Source organism: Tupaia chinensis, unplaced genomic scaffold, assembly GCF_000334495.1.
Source record: "Tupaia chinensis unplaced genomic scaffold, TupChi_1.0 Scaffold000362_1, whole genome shotgun sequence".
Classification (NCBI taxonomy): Eukaryota; Metazoa; Chordata; class Mammalia; order Scandentia; family Tupaiidae; genus Tupaia; species Tupaia belangeri.
Genome location: NW_006159859.1, coordinates 2,274,922 through 2,292,257, shown reverse-complemented (window position 1 = coordinate 2,292,257; position 17,336 = coordinate 2,274,922). Strand labels below are relative to the sequence as shown.

Below are 17,336 nucleotides of genomic sequence, written 5' to 3'. Positions count from 1 at the left end.
GAAAGACTGTAAATTAGGAACCAGCAGGTGGCATGGTAGTTAAGGCGCTGGACACTTCCACATGGCCACAGTTCAAGTCCTGGACCTGGTGGCTTGCTTTCTCGCTTTCCCTCTCTCTCTTTCTCTGTGTGTCTCTCTATGGTCAAATTAAAATAAGTTAATGAATAAATAAAATTAAGAAATTCTTAAAAAAATAATGTAAATTAATTAATTAAAAAAAGTTTCAGATATATTTATTAACACCAGATAGAAAAAAAAAAAACAAGCTAAATGACAAATAAGCTTTTTTGCAAGTGAGGATCAGAAATGATAAAAATGGGGGTTGGTAGCGTTTAAGGCGCTGGACTTCCACATGACTAACTGTGGTTTAAGTCCTAGACCTGGCAGCTTAAAATCATGCTGGGTGCGTAGGTGTGCACACCCAAAATCCCGGGAGGAGAATGGAGGTGAAGGCATTCTAGTGAGGCCTTGCCTCTGGGGGGGGTGATTTCTTACTTTCCTTCCCACTGTGTCTCTCTCTGTCTTTCTCTCTAGTGAGCACACACACCCTATGGCAAAAACCTCTACAAAAAAAGAAGAAGAAGAAGAAAAAGAAGGAAATTATACAAAGAAAGTTCTTAATAATGGGGAGCAGCTTGGAGGGTGTTATGAAATTATTATATAGCTTGGGTCCGTTTAGTCTGAGAGTAACTAAAAATAAACTACAAACATTGGTGTGGTTAGTTGATTCCAAAGCACATATGCCTATATCTAGGTTGTTTTCATTACCTTGTCAAACGTATTACTGAGTCTGTGTCGTCACTCTGTTTTCAGGATTCTTTTTCTAGTGTGTTTCACATGGAGTGTGAGGAGTTAGAAAAATCATCAGATACTTTACCAAGGTAAGACAGCTTACTGTTCTTTGTCTTTATCACAAGTACATAATGTTGGTTAAACAGTTCTTTCATGACCAGTTTGATTTCAGTTATAAGCAATCTTCCCATCACCTCAAAAAAAAAAAAAAACCTAATTTATGAAAATACTTTACTATTTGATGTTAAAGTTCCCAAGATTTTTTTTTTCCACTGTGTTGACCTATCTGAGAATGATTTTATACAGTGAATGGTGTTGCAATGACTGTAGATTTGGTAGTTTTTCTGTGAACTGACTCATTTATGTTGTTGTATTTTTATTGCATATTGGACTGTTACTGGGAATTTGATAGATTCTCAAACAAGTGTTTTTGCAAGTCTGTTCTGATTTGGAATTAGCCAAAAGGATTTAACTAGTAATTAAAAGAAGCCTTTTGTCCTCATCATACCAATCTATGTATCTTTATGCCTAGAATTAGGTCGGATCTCTACTGTAGTTCAGTTTTTCTCCATGTTTTTAAAATTGAATTTATTATTTTGTTGTTAATTATTACTGAGAAACAATACAGAAAATTTACATGATGCAGGTTGTAGATGTTATTGTCCCAATCTTATACATGCTTTCTTAAGAATTTTGAAATCGATTTAGAATAAACTACCAAATGTTCTTCCTTATATTTATCTTATGACCCTTTCTATTTGCTTCAGTGACAAAATATTCCAAGGAATAGGTAGCTGCCAGGATAAAATATCAGAGATTTTTGTGCATAAGCTGTTTGTCACATTTGTTTTAACCTCTTTTACCTATAATTATTGATATTATAACTAAATTCCTCATATGGAAATAGGAAAATTATTTCAATCTTATTATTTGATAATAAAGTTTCAGACTTTTTTAGTACAACTGATCTGTCAGAATTATTTCATATAGTGTGTTGTTGCAGTCAGTATAGTTCTCAGAACTAAGCTCTTTAGTGGGGATGCTTTGAAATAACCTCCAGGGGCTGGCAGGCGGCATGGTGGTCCAGGCGCTGGACTCCCACATGGCTGAAATAGTTTGAGTCCCGGACCTGGAGGCTTGCTTTCCTATGTTTCCTTTCTCTCTCTCTGTCTCTCTTTGGTCAAATTAAACAAATAATAGTGATGATAAGAAATGAAATAAAATCATTTTAAAAATAACCTCCATGTACATGTAGATTATAGAGCATTCTCTAAGCTATATTGTCTAATCTCTTCATAAAGCCATCCTCATTGAATAAAGTGGATAGGAGGTACTGTGCTTAGAGACCTAACAGTCAAATGCAATACTTGAACTTTGATTAGATCCCAGTGCAAAACAAGATAAAAAAACCTATCAGAAACACTTTGGAGATCCCAGTTATAAGAGTTCACGTTGGCACGTGCTGCTGCTTGGCAGAATGAAGCTACACTGGAGGGCCTGGGTTTGACTCCTGGCCCGCCCTGAAAAGAGCCGGGTGCAGTGGAGGGTGCCTTAGTCCAGCTGATAGAAGGCTGAGGCAGAAGGAGCCTGACATAGTGAGATTCTGTCTACGGAGAAAAATACATTTGGAGGAGAAAATTGGAAATTTGGGTATGGTCTGGATCCTAGGTGGAAATGCAGAGTTGTGGATTTTCTCTGGAATTCGAACGATAGTGTGGGAGAAAATGTTCTTCTTTTTAGGAGATTCATGCTAAGTATTTAGAGACAAATTGTCTTAATATCTGTGCCTTAATATCTGTGCCTTACTTTAAAATGGTTCCACCAAAGGTAATTAAGCAAACGTATTTAAATTTAATATACTTAAATAACTATATCTGCACATACATATATAGATAAAAGCAAATTTGTCAACATTGGTGTGTCCAGGAGTAGGATATTCACTTTCAGCTTACTTTTTATCTTTTCTGTATACAGGGGGACCTCACAAAGTTCATGGAAAATGGAATTAAAGTACGAGTTAATTTTAGTGCAAACCATATTCTAAATCTATACATCATTTTTTCTTTTTTTTTTTTTTTTTGAGAGGTTTTTGCTATAGGGCATGTGCGCTAGCCAGAGAGATGGAGACAGACAGAAAGCGAGAAAGCATCCCCCAGGGAGGATGGCCACACCACAATCCCTTCTCCTTCATTCTCCTCTCAGGATCTTGGGCACACACACGCATACGCCCGGTGTGAGTTTTAGCCACCGGGTCTGGGACTCGAACCACAGTCGACTACATGGGAATTCAGCAACATAGCCATTACACCAACTGCTGGTCCCATCATATTTTAATAATATGCATTTTCCATAAACTTTTTGAAGACCTCTCCTATTTCCAAGCAGTTCACCCTTTAAAAAAAGATGTTTGTAATAAGAAATGAGAAACAAACTATGGGAAACGAAATCATCTCTGTAAATCACACAAGGTCGAGCCTCCAGGCTTGCAGCTGCAAGAACAAGATACTCAGTGCATAGCCCATTTTGTTCTGACCCTCTTAAGCAAGACTGACCCCAAAGATCATCGTGAGAGATGCAGAAGCTGTCCTCTGCCAAGGCCCTCCGTGCGCCCCCTTTCCCTTCTTCTTCTGCCCTTCTCACTTCATACATTTCCTGTCTGTCCTCCTAACTCATCCCCCATCAAGATGGAGCAACTGCTAACCTCAGCGACTTCCTGTATGAGTTATGCATGTATACTGAAATAAAAATTGATTAGTATCAGGTTGTTTCTTAACAATATGATCTAATTCTTTTTATTCTGCTAATAGAATTTTAGGAATAAGCAAGGGTGTGGGGCAGTAATTTGAAGGCAGGTGGGGAATTCATGGACTCAGGAGATGCAACTCCACGTAGAGCCATGGCTGTTGAGTTGGGTGTGGGATACCAACAAGGTATGGTATTGTGACCTGGAGATTTCTCTTCAGTCCTGAAGTTTTGGGTTCATATAGTCTTGAATGAATGAATGAATACTACCCTTACTTGCTTCTTGACCTTGCTGGTCATGAGCTGAAGATGATATCCCCTCTCTATACCTCCCCTTTCCTAAGATTCTTATTTTGTCCCATCTCTTAAGCCTGTTTTTTCTGGAATCATTGTCTTTTTGACATATTGGACCTTGTTTTGATCTGTGTAGAATCATTTTTTTTTTTTTTTTTTGGAGAGGTTTTTGCTATAGGGCGTGTGCACTCACCAGAAAGACAGAGAGAAACAGAAAGACAGAAAGGAAGAAATCACCCCCTGGGGGGATGGCCACACCACAATCCCTTCTCCTCCATTCTCCTCTTGGGATCCTGGGCACACACACACACACGCGCCCGCTGTGCGTTTAAGCCACTGGGTCTGGGACTTGAACCACAGTCAATCACGTGGGAGTCTAGCGACATAGCCATTACACTAACCGCTGGTCCCCGTATGAAATCCTTTTTGAAGGTGTGATAATGCGCACCCATCATGGTGTGTGTGTATGCCTCCTAAATGCTGCCTAGCTCAGTTGGGAAGTATCTTATTCATAGGAGGAACTTTGATATATGTTGTTTTATTCTATAATGCTATAATAGCTTTGTGGCTCTTTTAAAAAAGAGCATTTTAGGGAACCAGCAGTTAGCGTAATGGCTATGTCGCTGGACTCCCACGTAGTCGACCATGGTTTGCGTCCCGGACCCGGTGGCTTAAAACTCACGCCGGGCGCAGGTGCGTGCGTGCCCAAGATCCCGAGAGGAGAATGGAGGAGAAGGGATTGTGGCGTGACCATCCCCCCTGGGGGGTGATTTCTCGCTTTCTGTCTCTATGTCTCTCTGTGTCTGCCTAGCGAGCACACACACCCTATAGCGAAAAATCTCTACAAAAAATTAAATAAAAGAGCATTTTAGAAAGTTCCTAGATGTGTGTAAATATTTACATATTTTATTTTTATCTTGCATAAGTAATAAGTTATTATATCTATAAATAATATACACATCTACATTTATGTATTTACCTTTATCGCTATAGGACAATAGGGAAATTGGTATGATAATTCATATTAAAATGAATTATTTAAATTCACCTTTGAATATTTGTACAACAGTATACATCTGCAAATTAAATTTTATGTGCTGTTATTTTAATTTTTATCATAAATGCAGCCTGGTCTTTTCTAGTGACTAGTGACTTGGTGTAGTAGTGCCCTCTACTGGCGAATATGCATTTTTAAAATAAAAAAATTAAAGTCTTGCTATGTATTTGTTTCTGATGAAATAATGATCCTTCTCTGTAAATGAAAGATATCTTAGCATTTTTAGAAATAATTTTAAGACAGACTTAGTAAAAATTATTTTTCATAAATGTTAAGTATGTCAGTGTGATTATCTAAAAATAAACTAATTTGAACTCATTTATTAACTTATTTTACAGTAATGGAAATCATTCAGCATTAATGGCTTAGGTCAGCTAAACAGTGTAACGTAAGTCATTATTCTAATGACACAATAAAAGACCTCTTAGTTATATAATGACATTTATTATTTTAATAAAAGTTAGGTATCAGTACAAAAGTGAATTAAAATGGTGTTTAGTAACTTCAGCATCTTGAAAAAGAGTTAAGTTGATATTAATACATATCTGTCATTAGCAGATTTTTTATGATGTTGTAAAAATGGTTATGAATAGAATTTAGAACACTCCAATTCTCTTTATTAAACACTTTAGCACTTTCCAATCCAAACACTCTCTTACAAGATGGAGTACTTGGCAGCGTGGAGCTTTGGTGATGTTAGCAGTGGGTCCATCTTATTTTTAGGCAGTTATTTGTCAGTTGAAAAGCCTGGCTCATCTGAGATTTTTCCAACCAATCTACTAATTATCTTTTATAACTTATACTGAAGACAGTTTGGGAATGTGAAGTGTAAAACTAAAATATATTCAAGCTGAACATAATACATAATTATAGGAATGTGTCAAAGGGGATTAAAGCATCGTTGAGCTCTTGCAAGCTGAGCTGACCAGAAATTTCCAAGGGAAATATCATTTCCAGAATGTGGGAGTTCCAGAGTTTCTGTGCTTCAGTTCAAAGAGCCACCCAGTCAGAAGGAAAAAAAATGAGTACCAAAAAATGAGAGAAAGAAGAAGATTCAACTAGAGAGAAGAACTTGATAAGGCTCATCCAGGCCTGCTTGATTTCTACCTTGGTCATAGGATAGTAAAAGATTCTTTTATTAGACTTAGTACATAAAATGAATAAACAAAAAATAAAACAAGGATGAGACCTCAGTTATTCTGTAACTTGATGAGAAAATACGACACAGAGGAAAATCTATATGAACGTTATAGCAAGTAACACAAAATTCTGCGTGCTCATTAAGACTACTTAAGCTACTTTCAAAACTTGTTTTAAGTAGTTGCAAACTTCCAAAGTTTTCGTCTTTTCAAAATGTTTAAATTGTAGTCACTACTAAAGCATTCATGGCACAAAGAAAGGTGGTATTATCTGTTGGAGATATTTTGTAGTTTTATCAACTGTACTAGGGAGAAATGTTCACCTATTGAAATATCCATTTTGTAAGTCAAATAATAATGTGATTGAATGTATAAAAGAAAACAAAATTAAAAAATAATAAAAAGTTGGAAATCGCCAAACACATTTAAAGCTGCACTTTAAAATGAGATCTATTTTTTTGCCCTATAATTTAAGACTATTAGGTTTATCCTTTAATCACATGTTTTTAATTTGTTTGCCCATCTTTTCTCACTGCATGGAAGGAACTCATCTCTGTTATTTCCACAGGGAACGTGATGCAAATAAAATCAATTACATGTATGCTCAGTATGTCAAAAATACCATGGAACCACTTAATATCCCAGATGTCAGTAAAGACAGGAGATTTCCCTGGACAGTAAGTAGCCCGCTTTTAGACTTGAAGTGTGGGGGCGATTTTCCTATCAGATCTGGCCTTCACAGTCACTCGGCAGCTAGAGGACTGGAATTAGCTGACTAGGGTCTGTGTTCTGTGCTTCCCCTGATCTGACAAAGGAGAACAAAATATTCAATAGCTTGTATCGTGTTAGGAGTGCTACACTCGAGTATTTTTCTCCGCACATTTTTCAGTATTTGGGCATGTGTGAATGAATTATCATATGCTAATTTTAATGAACTGTTACTTACATAATGTTAATGACATTCCTTAGGTGGTAGTGCTATAGTTCTTGTTTTGTTTTGCCACAGAAATTTAGTTGCATACAGCTTAAGCTGATAATTGGTAACTTGCCATAGTGAGTAGCTTGGTGGGAAAATGGCTATCTGTTTTCCCTGATAGCCAAGTTATGGAGATCTGTTTCTCAGACATTGAAGACTTTGAATTCTAGTATTCTCTCTCATCTTACTTCAGAAAAGCATTGTGCTTTGCAGTGCTGGCTTTGATCTTGGTATTTGCATATCCAGGAGACCTTTTCAGAGCGTTAGCAAATGGGCAACAGAAACAGAGTTATTGGTAAAGAAGGTTTATAACATGCACCATCCCAGGGGGCGCAAGGCTTCTGGATTCTTCTCCACTTGTTAAATTATTTGGGACGTCTTCTCCACCTCAATAGTAGATAACTGAATAAATATTTTATTTAGTACTACATAAACTGGTTACAAAGTTAAAAGGAAAAAACTTAATTTTTTTTAAATTAAAACATTGCTTTATGTTACTTTTAAGTGAACTTCATTATAATTTGTGCATTTTCTGCACTCCGATATTATCTCTGGCTAATAAAAGATGACTATATTAGTAGTTTCAAATATGCCATATAGTTCATATGGCATCTAATGGACAAATCAATTTCTTTGTTGTTTTAGCTGTTTTGTTTTTGTTTTTGTTTAGAATGAAAACACAGGAAGTGTAAATCAGCAGGGCATTAGAAGTCTGCTTTGTACACCTATCAAAAATGGAAAGAAGAATAAAGTCATAGGTAAAGCCTTTCCATTAACTTATATACTCTATAATTACCATCTTTTTTAAATCCTCCCAACTAATTCTTTCTTTCAAGTTCAAATTTAAAGAAAATGAATGAAAAAACATAAAGATTATAACAAAAGGAGTTTGAAATAAGTTCATGTTGATAAATGCCAACAGATATTCATGGAAATCTTTTTTAAGAATGATGTTTTGAAAGATAGTGGATTAAGAGAGCGAGATCAAGGTGATCGTGTGTATTTTTTTTTTCCAGAGAGATTTTTGCTATAGGGTGTGTGCACTCACCAGAAAGACAGACAGAGATAGAGAGATAGAAGTGAGAAATCATCCCCAAGGGGTAATGGCCACACTGCAATTCCTTCTCCTCCATTCTCCTCTTGGGATCTTGGGCATGCACGCACACACTCCTGGCATGAATTTAAGCCACTGAGTTCAAGACTCAAACCATGATTGACTTCATGGGAATCCAGTGACATAGCCATTACATCAACTGCTGGCCCTTGATTTAAATTTTCACATCCAGTTTTTAGGTTTTTTTTAATATATAGTTTATGTTGTAAGCTGTAGTCATATATCCATTCAATAAATATTTATCAAGCACTGAACAGTTCCAGACAGTTGGATAAATCAGTGAACAGATTAGAGATCTCTGCTGTCAGGAGCTCACATTCTTTTATGAAGGTTATAGAGAAACCTCTCCTTCAGGAATGATAGAAAAATGCATTCTTGAAAAAAATGGAGTGAAGTTTCCTATTACTGGTATTATAGATTACATTAAAAGTAGGGTGTGGGTCAGCAGGTGGGATGGTGGTTAAGCACTGGATTCCCACATGGTCAACCATGGTTCAATTCCTGGTCCAGAACCTGGTGTCTTAAAAATCATACTGAATGCATGTCTTAAAAATCATACTGAGTGCATACATGCACAAAATCCTAGTGCCATAAAACAGTCCATGAATCTGGCTTCCCTTGTTCTGACTCCAGGCCTATGAATCTTTTTTGGTTTTTTTTACTATACCAGAAGGTGTATGTGCATGCACCAGAGAAAAAAAGAGGCGGGAGCACCCGTCCACCAGCCTACACACGCACCATAGAGCCTGGTTATGCCACAATCCCTTTTCCTCCAATTCTCCATTCCATTTTGACCCTGGGCACACCTGTGTGTGGTGCATGCACCTTGTAAGCTAAACCTGGACTAGAACCCTGGTCAACTATGTAGGCTCCAGCTTCCTCTGCATAGTGCTTCACTGCTGGGCTACAGAGCCGACCCTGATTATTTTTCTTTCCAATGCAGATTAGCTCATAGGAAGAGAATGTTCTGTCCATGGCCTCTCAAATATATTGATTGCTTTTATTATTTTTGTTTACTGTAAATTAGTGAACTGGACATGTAACTGTGTGTAATCCTGTTTCGGGGACAGATCTATTTCTTGTTGGACATTCATACATTTCTGGTTTTATATATCAGATCTTGTCAACTTAGTTATTGTGATTCCTCCCCATAGAGATGGGTCTGTCCTCAGCCATCAATCTATTTTCTAAGCCTTACAAGGCTGAGGGTCAAATCTTGACCCTGGAGAACTGCATATTAAATAAAGCCTCTTCATAGAGGCCAGCATACCAACTCCCTACTTGAAAGTTTGGCTTAACTCTTGCAAGCTCTTTTTTAAAGATTATCACCAGGGACCAGCAGTTAGCGTAATGGCTATGTCACTGAACTCCCATGTAGCCAATTGTGTTTCAAGTCCTAGACCTGGTAGCTTAAACTCATGCTGGGTGTGTGTGCGTGCGTACCCAAGATCCTGAGAGGAGAATGGAGAAGAAGGGACTGCGGCGTGGCCATCCCCGTTGCGGTGTGATTTCTTGCTTTCTATCTCTCTGTCTCTCTCTTTCTGGTGAGTGCACGCGCCCTATAGCAAAAACCTAACAACAACAACAAAAAAGATTATCACCAATTGTATCTCTAACATAAGTAATAAAAAAAAACTGCTACGGGTGTCTTACAGTATGATATCAAGTAAATGTTGTTACAAAATGTTATTTGCTAGTGGCATCAAGGAGAAAATAACATTATAAATATTATGCCTTTTCTTAATGCTTTTTATATAGAAGTATAAAGATTGACTGTGTGCTACCTTTTGACCTTTGAAAATGTGAAATTAAATTCTGAAAGGGATGCATTATTTACCAGCAAGTTGCAGAAGAAAGAAGACCAGTGGCGACGTGCCACATCCAGTCCTATCCTCGACCTCCTCAGCTCTGTCTCTTTGGAATAATAACTGGGTCTGGGGAAGGCAGGAGTTAGTCATGCACCAGGCTCTTTCATCACTTTTATGTACATGGACAATGAGAGTGAATCAGCGGTGGTGCAGAGAGCCCTGGTCTGGGAGGAGGACTCACGGCATCACATTTGTGCCATGTTTCCCTTCGCTGTGCAAATCCTGAGACGTGCATTGCTCACCTCCATGCAGTTGCGCTCTGCAACCTTTCAGATCTATTCAAAATTCACTTCCTGTGATCCTGGCACTGTTTCAGACATGTGAGCATAAAACTAAAAACTAATCATTGACATGATCAGACTTCTCTTGGGCCTCGATTTTGTTTCACCCTAGTTAATAACAGAGCCTCTTTCCTTTGGGAGATGAAAAATCTTCCACAAATAAAAGAAAAAAGACATGATTCTCCTAGTGGGACTTGGGGAGGAAGGAGGGTACTCGAGTTGATCCCACACGTGAGAGGGAAGATGTCCAGTGTTCCCTGCTCTTTTACGACTGTGACAGAAACTAAGAATTTCAGTTCCGGACTATACTTTTACACCCACAGATGCTGCAGGAAGAATGTGCTTGCAGATCGTTCGTCTTACACGTCACAGAGCAGGCTCGGCCCTTGTGTGATTTGGATATCAAGTCCCCGTAGCGTTAGATGCAGAAAGACAGACAGGCTTATGTGCTTTTCGTAATGTTCTTGGGTTCCCTCTCATTTTTTTCCATACTGCCATTTAGATGAAATTATAGGTACTGGGTCAGTATGGAGCCTGTCGTTTGGTCAGGTTTCCTTCCTGCCTGAGGGCTGTTTCCTATCATATGTTTTCTCCATGCCCTGGCTCATCCACACTGTTTCCACCTTTGCTTCCAACGCTACTAAGGAAATATTTTTCTCATTCACCACTCATCTGTTTTAGCCAATTATTTTCCCTATTTATTAAGCTAACTAGGACCTTTTTCCCATATCATATTTACCAGGAATTTTGATGCCCGTTTTCCATACCAATTTCAGGGCAAATCTTGATGAAATTGGCCTCATTCCCATTTATTAAAAAAAAATGCAAAAGTATGTTTAGGCCATCTCCACATTACATAGCTACATTTCCAACTCCTTGTTACTAAAAAAGTATAATAAAAGTGAAAATTATAGCACTGTACCACACAGTGCTTGGCAGAGATCTTTGAGAGAAAAGCATGAGAGACAAAGAGATGTGATACTGAATGTATGTTTAAACTGGCTGCTGTCCTCATTCTCTCTTACCTACACTATAAGGGGTCCTGTTTGGGACAAGCAGGTGGCGTGGTCATTGAAGTGCTGGACTCCCACTTGGCTGACCATTGTTTCAGTCCTGAACCTGGTGACCTGATCTCTCACCCCTTCCCCAGTCAAATGGAATAATAATAATAAATAAAATGAAATGAATAATTTGTTAAAAATAGTTTCTTTTTTTTAATTTTCTTTTTTTGGAGAGGTTTTTGCTATAGGGCACGTGCGCTCACCAGAAAGACAGAGAGAGACAGAGAGACAGAAAGTGAGAAATCACCCCCTGGGGGGATGGCCACGTGGCAATCACTTCTCTTCCATTCTCCTCTCAGGATCTTGGGCATGCACGCACATGTGTCCAGCATGAGTTTAAACCACCAAGCCTGGGACTCAAACCGCAGTCGACTACATGGGACTCCAGTGTCACAGTCATCATGCTAACTGCTGGTTCCAAAAAATAGTTTTAAAAAAGAAGGTCCTGTTTTTATTTCCACAGTGAATTCTGTAAATCTGTATATTCAGACTTATTCTGGTAGCGTATTGGAGCTAGCCAAACACTTGTATCATTCCAGCACTCCAAAAGACGCTGCATTTCAGTTGTGTGCTCAACACAATTTAGGAACCTGCCTGTGTATCTGCAGGACTTCTTGTGAGTAGGTCTCGGCAGATTGTTGAATCAATTGTCACTCCCTGTCATCTTACCTCCCTGTGTTCATTTATTTTGGCTTTGTTTAGTAAATGACTCAGGTGTGGGCCTTCCGAGAGGTGACCTCTTGGAGAAGGCAATCTGCTCATCTGTGATTTGCAGCATAGTTCCAAGACATAAATAGTCTAGTGTTAGATAAGCTTAAATTTCACATCGACTTCTCTTTTTCATTTATTAAATCTTATCACTGGTAGTATTACTAACTTTGTTTGTCTGTAAAATATTTGATGAGAGGGACCAGCAGGTGGCATAGTGGTTAAGTTGCTGGACTCCATGGTCAACCGTGGTTCAAGCCCCAGACCCAGTGGTTTGAACCTCATGCCGGGCATATGTATGTGTGTGTCCAAAAATCCCAAGAGGAGAATGGAGGAGAAGGAATTTATTTTTTTCCTGTGGAGTGCATGTACCTTATAGCAAAAATCTAAAACAAACAAAAAAATTGGTGGAATTTTTAAAATGTAAGTGTAATTAAATTTAAATTGCATTGTCTTATGTCGGCCACATTACTGATAGTAAAGTATCCCCCCTTTTTTTCCCCTTCATTAGAGAATTGCAATTATGCATAGTTCAAATGGGCCTGAGGAAGTAAGACTGTAGGGGAGCTTAATAAGAAGAAAGAAATGAGAAAAGTATACAATTAAGAAGTTACAGCTTAAAATTATAAAATGACATTCTACAGAATAAAAATAAACATAAAATTATAGCTTCAAGGGACCACCAGTTAGTGTAAAGGCTATGTCACTGGACTCCCATGGAGTTGAACGCAGTTTGCGTTCCGGACCCGGTGGCTTAAACTCATGCCAGGTGCGTGTGCGTGCATGCCTAAGATCCTGAGGGGAGAATGGAGGAAAAGGGATTGTGGTGTGGCCATCCCCCCGGGGGGTGATTTCTCGCTTTCTGTCTCTATGTCTCTCTCTTGTCTGTCTGGCAAGCGCACGCGCCCTACAGTGAAAATCTCTCAAAAAAAAAAAAATATATATATAGCTTCAAGTATTGATTAAAGAAATAGAAAAATAAGGAAATTGTTATAATAGCAGTGAAAAACAGAGATGCATGCCTTTATTGAACCAGAAACATCGAGGAATTTCTGGAGGATGTGACAAATATGGCATCTATAAGAATGCATTTTATACAATGTGAGAAAATTGAAGAGGGAAGACAGTATTTATATCAAGCAAAGTAGATTTAAGTTAAAAACACAGTGTAAAAGAGTCGCTGTGCACTGATTAAAATTAAAAGCCACAGAGGATGTGCTGGCCCTTTAACGAAGTGGTTAAGAGCTGGCAGAGGGAGCCAGATCCCACATGGCCTACCATGGTTTGAATACCTGGCCTTGCCAGCAACATACCAGGCATGTATCCGCATGCCCAGGATCCTCACAGGATGGAGAAATGAAGGGAAAAGAGTTGAGGCATGACCAGGCCCCACTGGGGGGTACTTTGTCTTTTCTTTGGTGCATGAGTGTTACCAATGGCAAGGCAAAACAAAACAAAACAAAAACCTTCAAAACCAAAAACACACATGCACATTCGTAAACCCACAGAGGAAAATTTAGTTGTCTTGAATCCTTCCATTAAACTAAATAACATATTGCCATGTAAAAAACCCAAAGTTATTATAAATACAAGGAGAAATCAATAAAATGATAGTGATAATGAGCTTTCAGTATACTTCTTTCTTTCTCTTTCTTTCTTTGGAGAGGTTTTTGCCTTAGGGTGCATGCGCTTGCCAGAGAAAGAGACAGAGACAGTAAGAGGGAAAGTGAGAAATCACCCTCCAGGGGGGTGGCCACACTGCAATCCCTTCTCCTCCATTATCCTCCCAGGATCTTGAGCACACATTCATATACGCCCAGCATGATTTTCAAGCCACTGGGGCCGGGACTTGAACCACAGTCAGCCATGTGGGAGTCCAGCAACCTAACCACTATGCAATCTTCTGGCCCCTCAGTATACTTCCTAGCTAGGTAACAAGCCTAACAGACTACCTGATTCCTTTTATTCCACATCTCAACCCCCGTTTCCTTGCTCTACATACATCAATTTTTATGAAGTAATAAAAAAAAAAAAATCTTGGCTATGAGAATAGCCATGAAGTAGGAGAAAACTTTAATAAAGATTGAAAGACAGTTCCATTGTGATGTGAGGCTGAGGTCATGAAACACATGACTCTCAAGAAGATACGAGCTGGGAAACAGCCAGAAGCCTATCTAAACAGTTCCAATTTTATAATTTGGAGCTTCACAAAGATTGGAGGACATAACCCTTGTGTTTTGTTTTTATCATACATGGAATATGTGCTTTTAAGATAATGAATGCTGATTGCCATTTAGTGCATGGTTTTTACTTGCAATGTCTAGATGCATTACATTTTGCAAGTAATGGAGTGTTAGAGAAGTAATTCCCACCACACTTCTGCCGATGTAGATAAGCACATAGGATACTTTCCTGTCTAAAATGGATAAACAGGGACAAGCAGTTGGTATAATGGCTATGCCAGCTATGTCACTGGATTCTCATGTAGTCGACCACAGTTCGAGTCCTGGATCCAGTGGCTTCAACTCCCACTGGGCCCATGTGCGTTTGTGCCCAAGATCCCAAGATGAGAATGGAGGAGAAGGGATTGTGGCGTGGCCACCTCCCCCCTGGGGGCGGGGGTGATTTCTTGTTTTCTGTCTCTCTGTCTCTCTCTGTCTTTCTGGCAAGCACATGCACCCTATAGCAAAAGAAAAAGAAAATGGATAAGCAAACAAAAAGTATTTGGATCATTTATAGTATCAAAGGTAAAGCAAATGCCAGTGACGATGGGAGCACTTGGTGTAGGGCTCTGTATTGTCAGAGACTCTATGTTTGAGGGAAAGCACTGTGGGTTAAAGCTGCCATCTCACATTCTTTGTTAACTCAGAAAACAATTTTTCTAGTTCCTGCATACTGTATGCTAGACGTTTTGCTAGCTGAGGAACTGGAACGGAAATAATTTCGAAGCCCAAGACATTTACAGCCTAGAAAGAGAAACAGAAATAAAACCCACCTGAATACACCAAGTGATCTACATGACAAATTCATATCATTTCTATGTGTACATAAAAATGGTATTGATTTGTATGCTGTGTAGATCTCTGGTGATTAAATATAAAAAAAGAAAAACTTTTAAATAATAATAAAAATATCTAAAGGCTAAAATACTGGATTTTTTAGAAAATCTTTGTCTCAATATACATTCTGCAACTATGTATCAATATTCATCACTTCATTGATGTCATTAACTGGACAGTTTTTTAACAATTATGATAAAATCTTAAGCTTATAAAAATGGTATGAAAAAAAAGAGCATAGAACAGAGAAGGGTCTGCCTCACCTGGGCAGTGGAGGCTCATTGGGCAGGGGGCATCGACATCACCTGAGAAGACAGAAAGGAGGGCATTGGGGAACAGTACCAGCCTGTGGAAAAGCCAGGCGAAGGGCAGGCAGGCCAGCTACAGTTGGAGAACTTCTAGCAAGATCTACCACACAGGAGGGCAGCCACGTGAAGTAGAAGACAGTATATCCTTTAGGGCCGGATGGAGCCAGGGATCACATTTGAGACCCACGTGTAGTAGCTTAGCAACTTTGAGCAAATGTTATAACCTTCCTGGGATTTCATTTCCTCATCTGTAAAATGAGATGATCATACCTTCTTCACAGTATACACTGTGAGCGCTGGGCCACCTTATAGCCTATAGGTTAAAGAAGCCAGATTCTACATGGCCCACTGTGGTAATAATCCTGGCCCCAATGACTTGAAAAACATGCTGGGTATATGTGCATGTATGCTCCAAATCCTGGGTTATGGTAGAAGTCGTTAGCATACACTCCTGGACAGAAAGGATAAGGATTGTTGACCAAACATACATAGTTACTATCGCCAAAATCCTCAAGGAGGGATTCCTAGGCCCAGAATCTCATAGAGCCATGAGTTCAATAAAGGTCATAGCATTGATGTAATCTTCCATTCTTACTGACTACACGTTTGACTTTCTAAGAGAGGTCAGGACTGGAGAGGCTATGATTTTCTTTAAAGATTACATCTGCCTTTATTTCTAAGAGTCATTTTATTTGCACTGTCAAACGTCTGCAAATGCGATTCCGCTCGATGTAGAGTGGCATAGTTGAAATTTGAGACTATGCGAATTGCTGGTTTCCTGCATTCTGTTTTGAACACAGTTGTGTTTTTAACATCTTGCTTCTCAGTAAGGAAAGCCAATCTGTGTGACCCAAAATTCGGATGTGCATCAAAATTGTTCTCTTGGCAAGCGTACAAAAATCCAATTAGTTTCCAAAGGACAAATTGTCTTTGGGGACTCGACTGATCTAAAATTCACGACTGAGTCTGGAAGAAAATAGTACTCTAAGATTTTTGGAACACAGGCAACATACGTTTAGGACTATGTGAAACTAGTTCTCATATAATTTAGTTCAGTTTACTTTTCCGGCTTATATTTGTGGCAGTTTATGGGCTTCCTTAGGGAGGCCAAGCATTCCTGGGAGAAAAGTATAAAACAATCTCTGGGTACATGTGTGAAAGTCAATAAAACTGCAATAATTAACGATAACATTTGCTCAATTTCTTGGCTTATTATAGGGGTTTGCCAGCTTGTTAATAAGATGGAAGAGAATACTGGCAAGGTTAAGCCTTTCAACCGGAATGATGAGCAGTTTCTGGAAGCTTTCGTCATCTTTTGTGGCTTTGGGGTTCAGAACACGCAGATGTATGAAGCTGTGGAGAGAGCCATGGCCAAGCAAATGGTGACGTTGGAGGTGGGCAGAGACTGCTAGGCCTCCTCGGTCTCTTCAACCCAATATTCCACTTTTACCGTTTCCTCGTACAACTCCTGCTGTGTGTTTATTGTGTCATTGTATCTTCACAAAATCATGTGATTTAGATGATGAGAGGGGGGATTCAGAACACGCAGATGTATGAAGCTGTGGAGAGAGCCATGGCCAAGCAAATGGTGACGTTGGAGGTGGGCAGAGACTGCTAGGCCTCCTCGGTCTCTTCAACCCAATATTCCACTTTTACCGTTTCCTCGTACAACTCCTGCTGTGTGTTTATTGTGTCATTGTATCTTCACAAAATCATGTGATTTAGATGATGAGAGGGTCAGCCTCATGGCTTACTGGTTAAGAGGTCTGAATCCCACATGGCTGATCATGGTTATCCCAGCCCTGGCAGCTTGATAGGCACAGGAGCGTGGTGCATATGTGTGCCCAAAACCCCAACAGGAGGGAAAGATAGAGAAGGGTTTGTGTTGTAACCACACCCTATTGGGGGTGCTGTGCTTTCTGCCTCTCTCTCTTTCC

At 39.2% G+C, this 17,336-nt stretch overlaps 1 protein-coding gene across 3 annotated transcripts in view; it reads left to right on the top strand.

Annotated features, from left to right (window-relative positions):
* Positions 1-17,336, top strand: part of PDE5A (phosphodiesterase 5A) — a 132,276-nt gene that overhangs the window by 62,193 nt on the left and 52,747 nt on the right. For all 3 annotated transcript variants that reach the window (XM_006153103.3, XM_027773672.1, XM_027773671.1), the window contains exons 7-10: positions 814-881; positions 6,593-6,701; positions 7,671-7,758; positions 16,618-16,793. In XM_006153103.3, the coding sequence (XP_006153165.1) occupies positions 814-881; positions 6,593-6,701; positions 7,671-7,758; positions 16,618-16,793 (441 nt within the window). The remainder of the gene's footprint in view (positions 1-813; positions 882-6,592; positions 6,702-7,670; positions 7,759-16,617; positions 16,794-17,336) is intronic.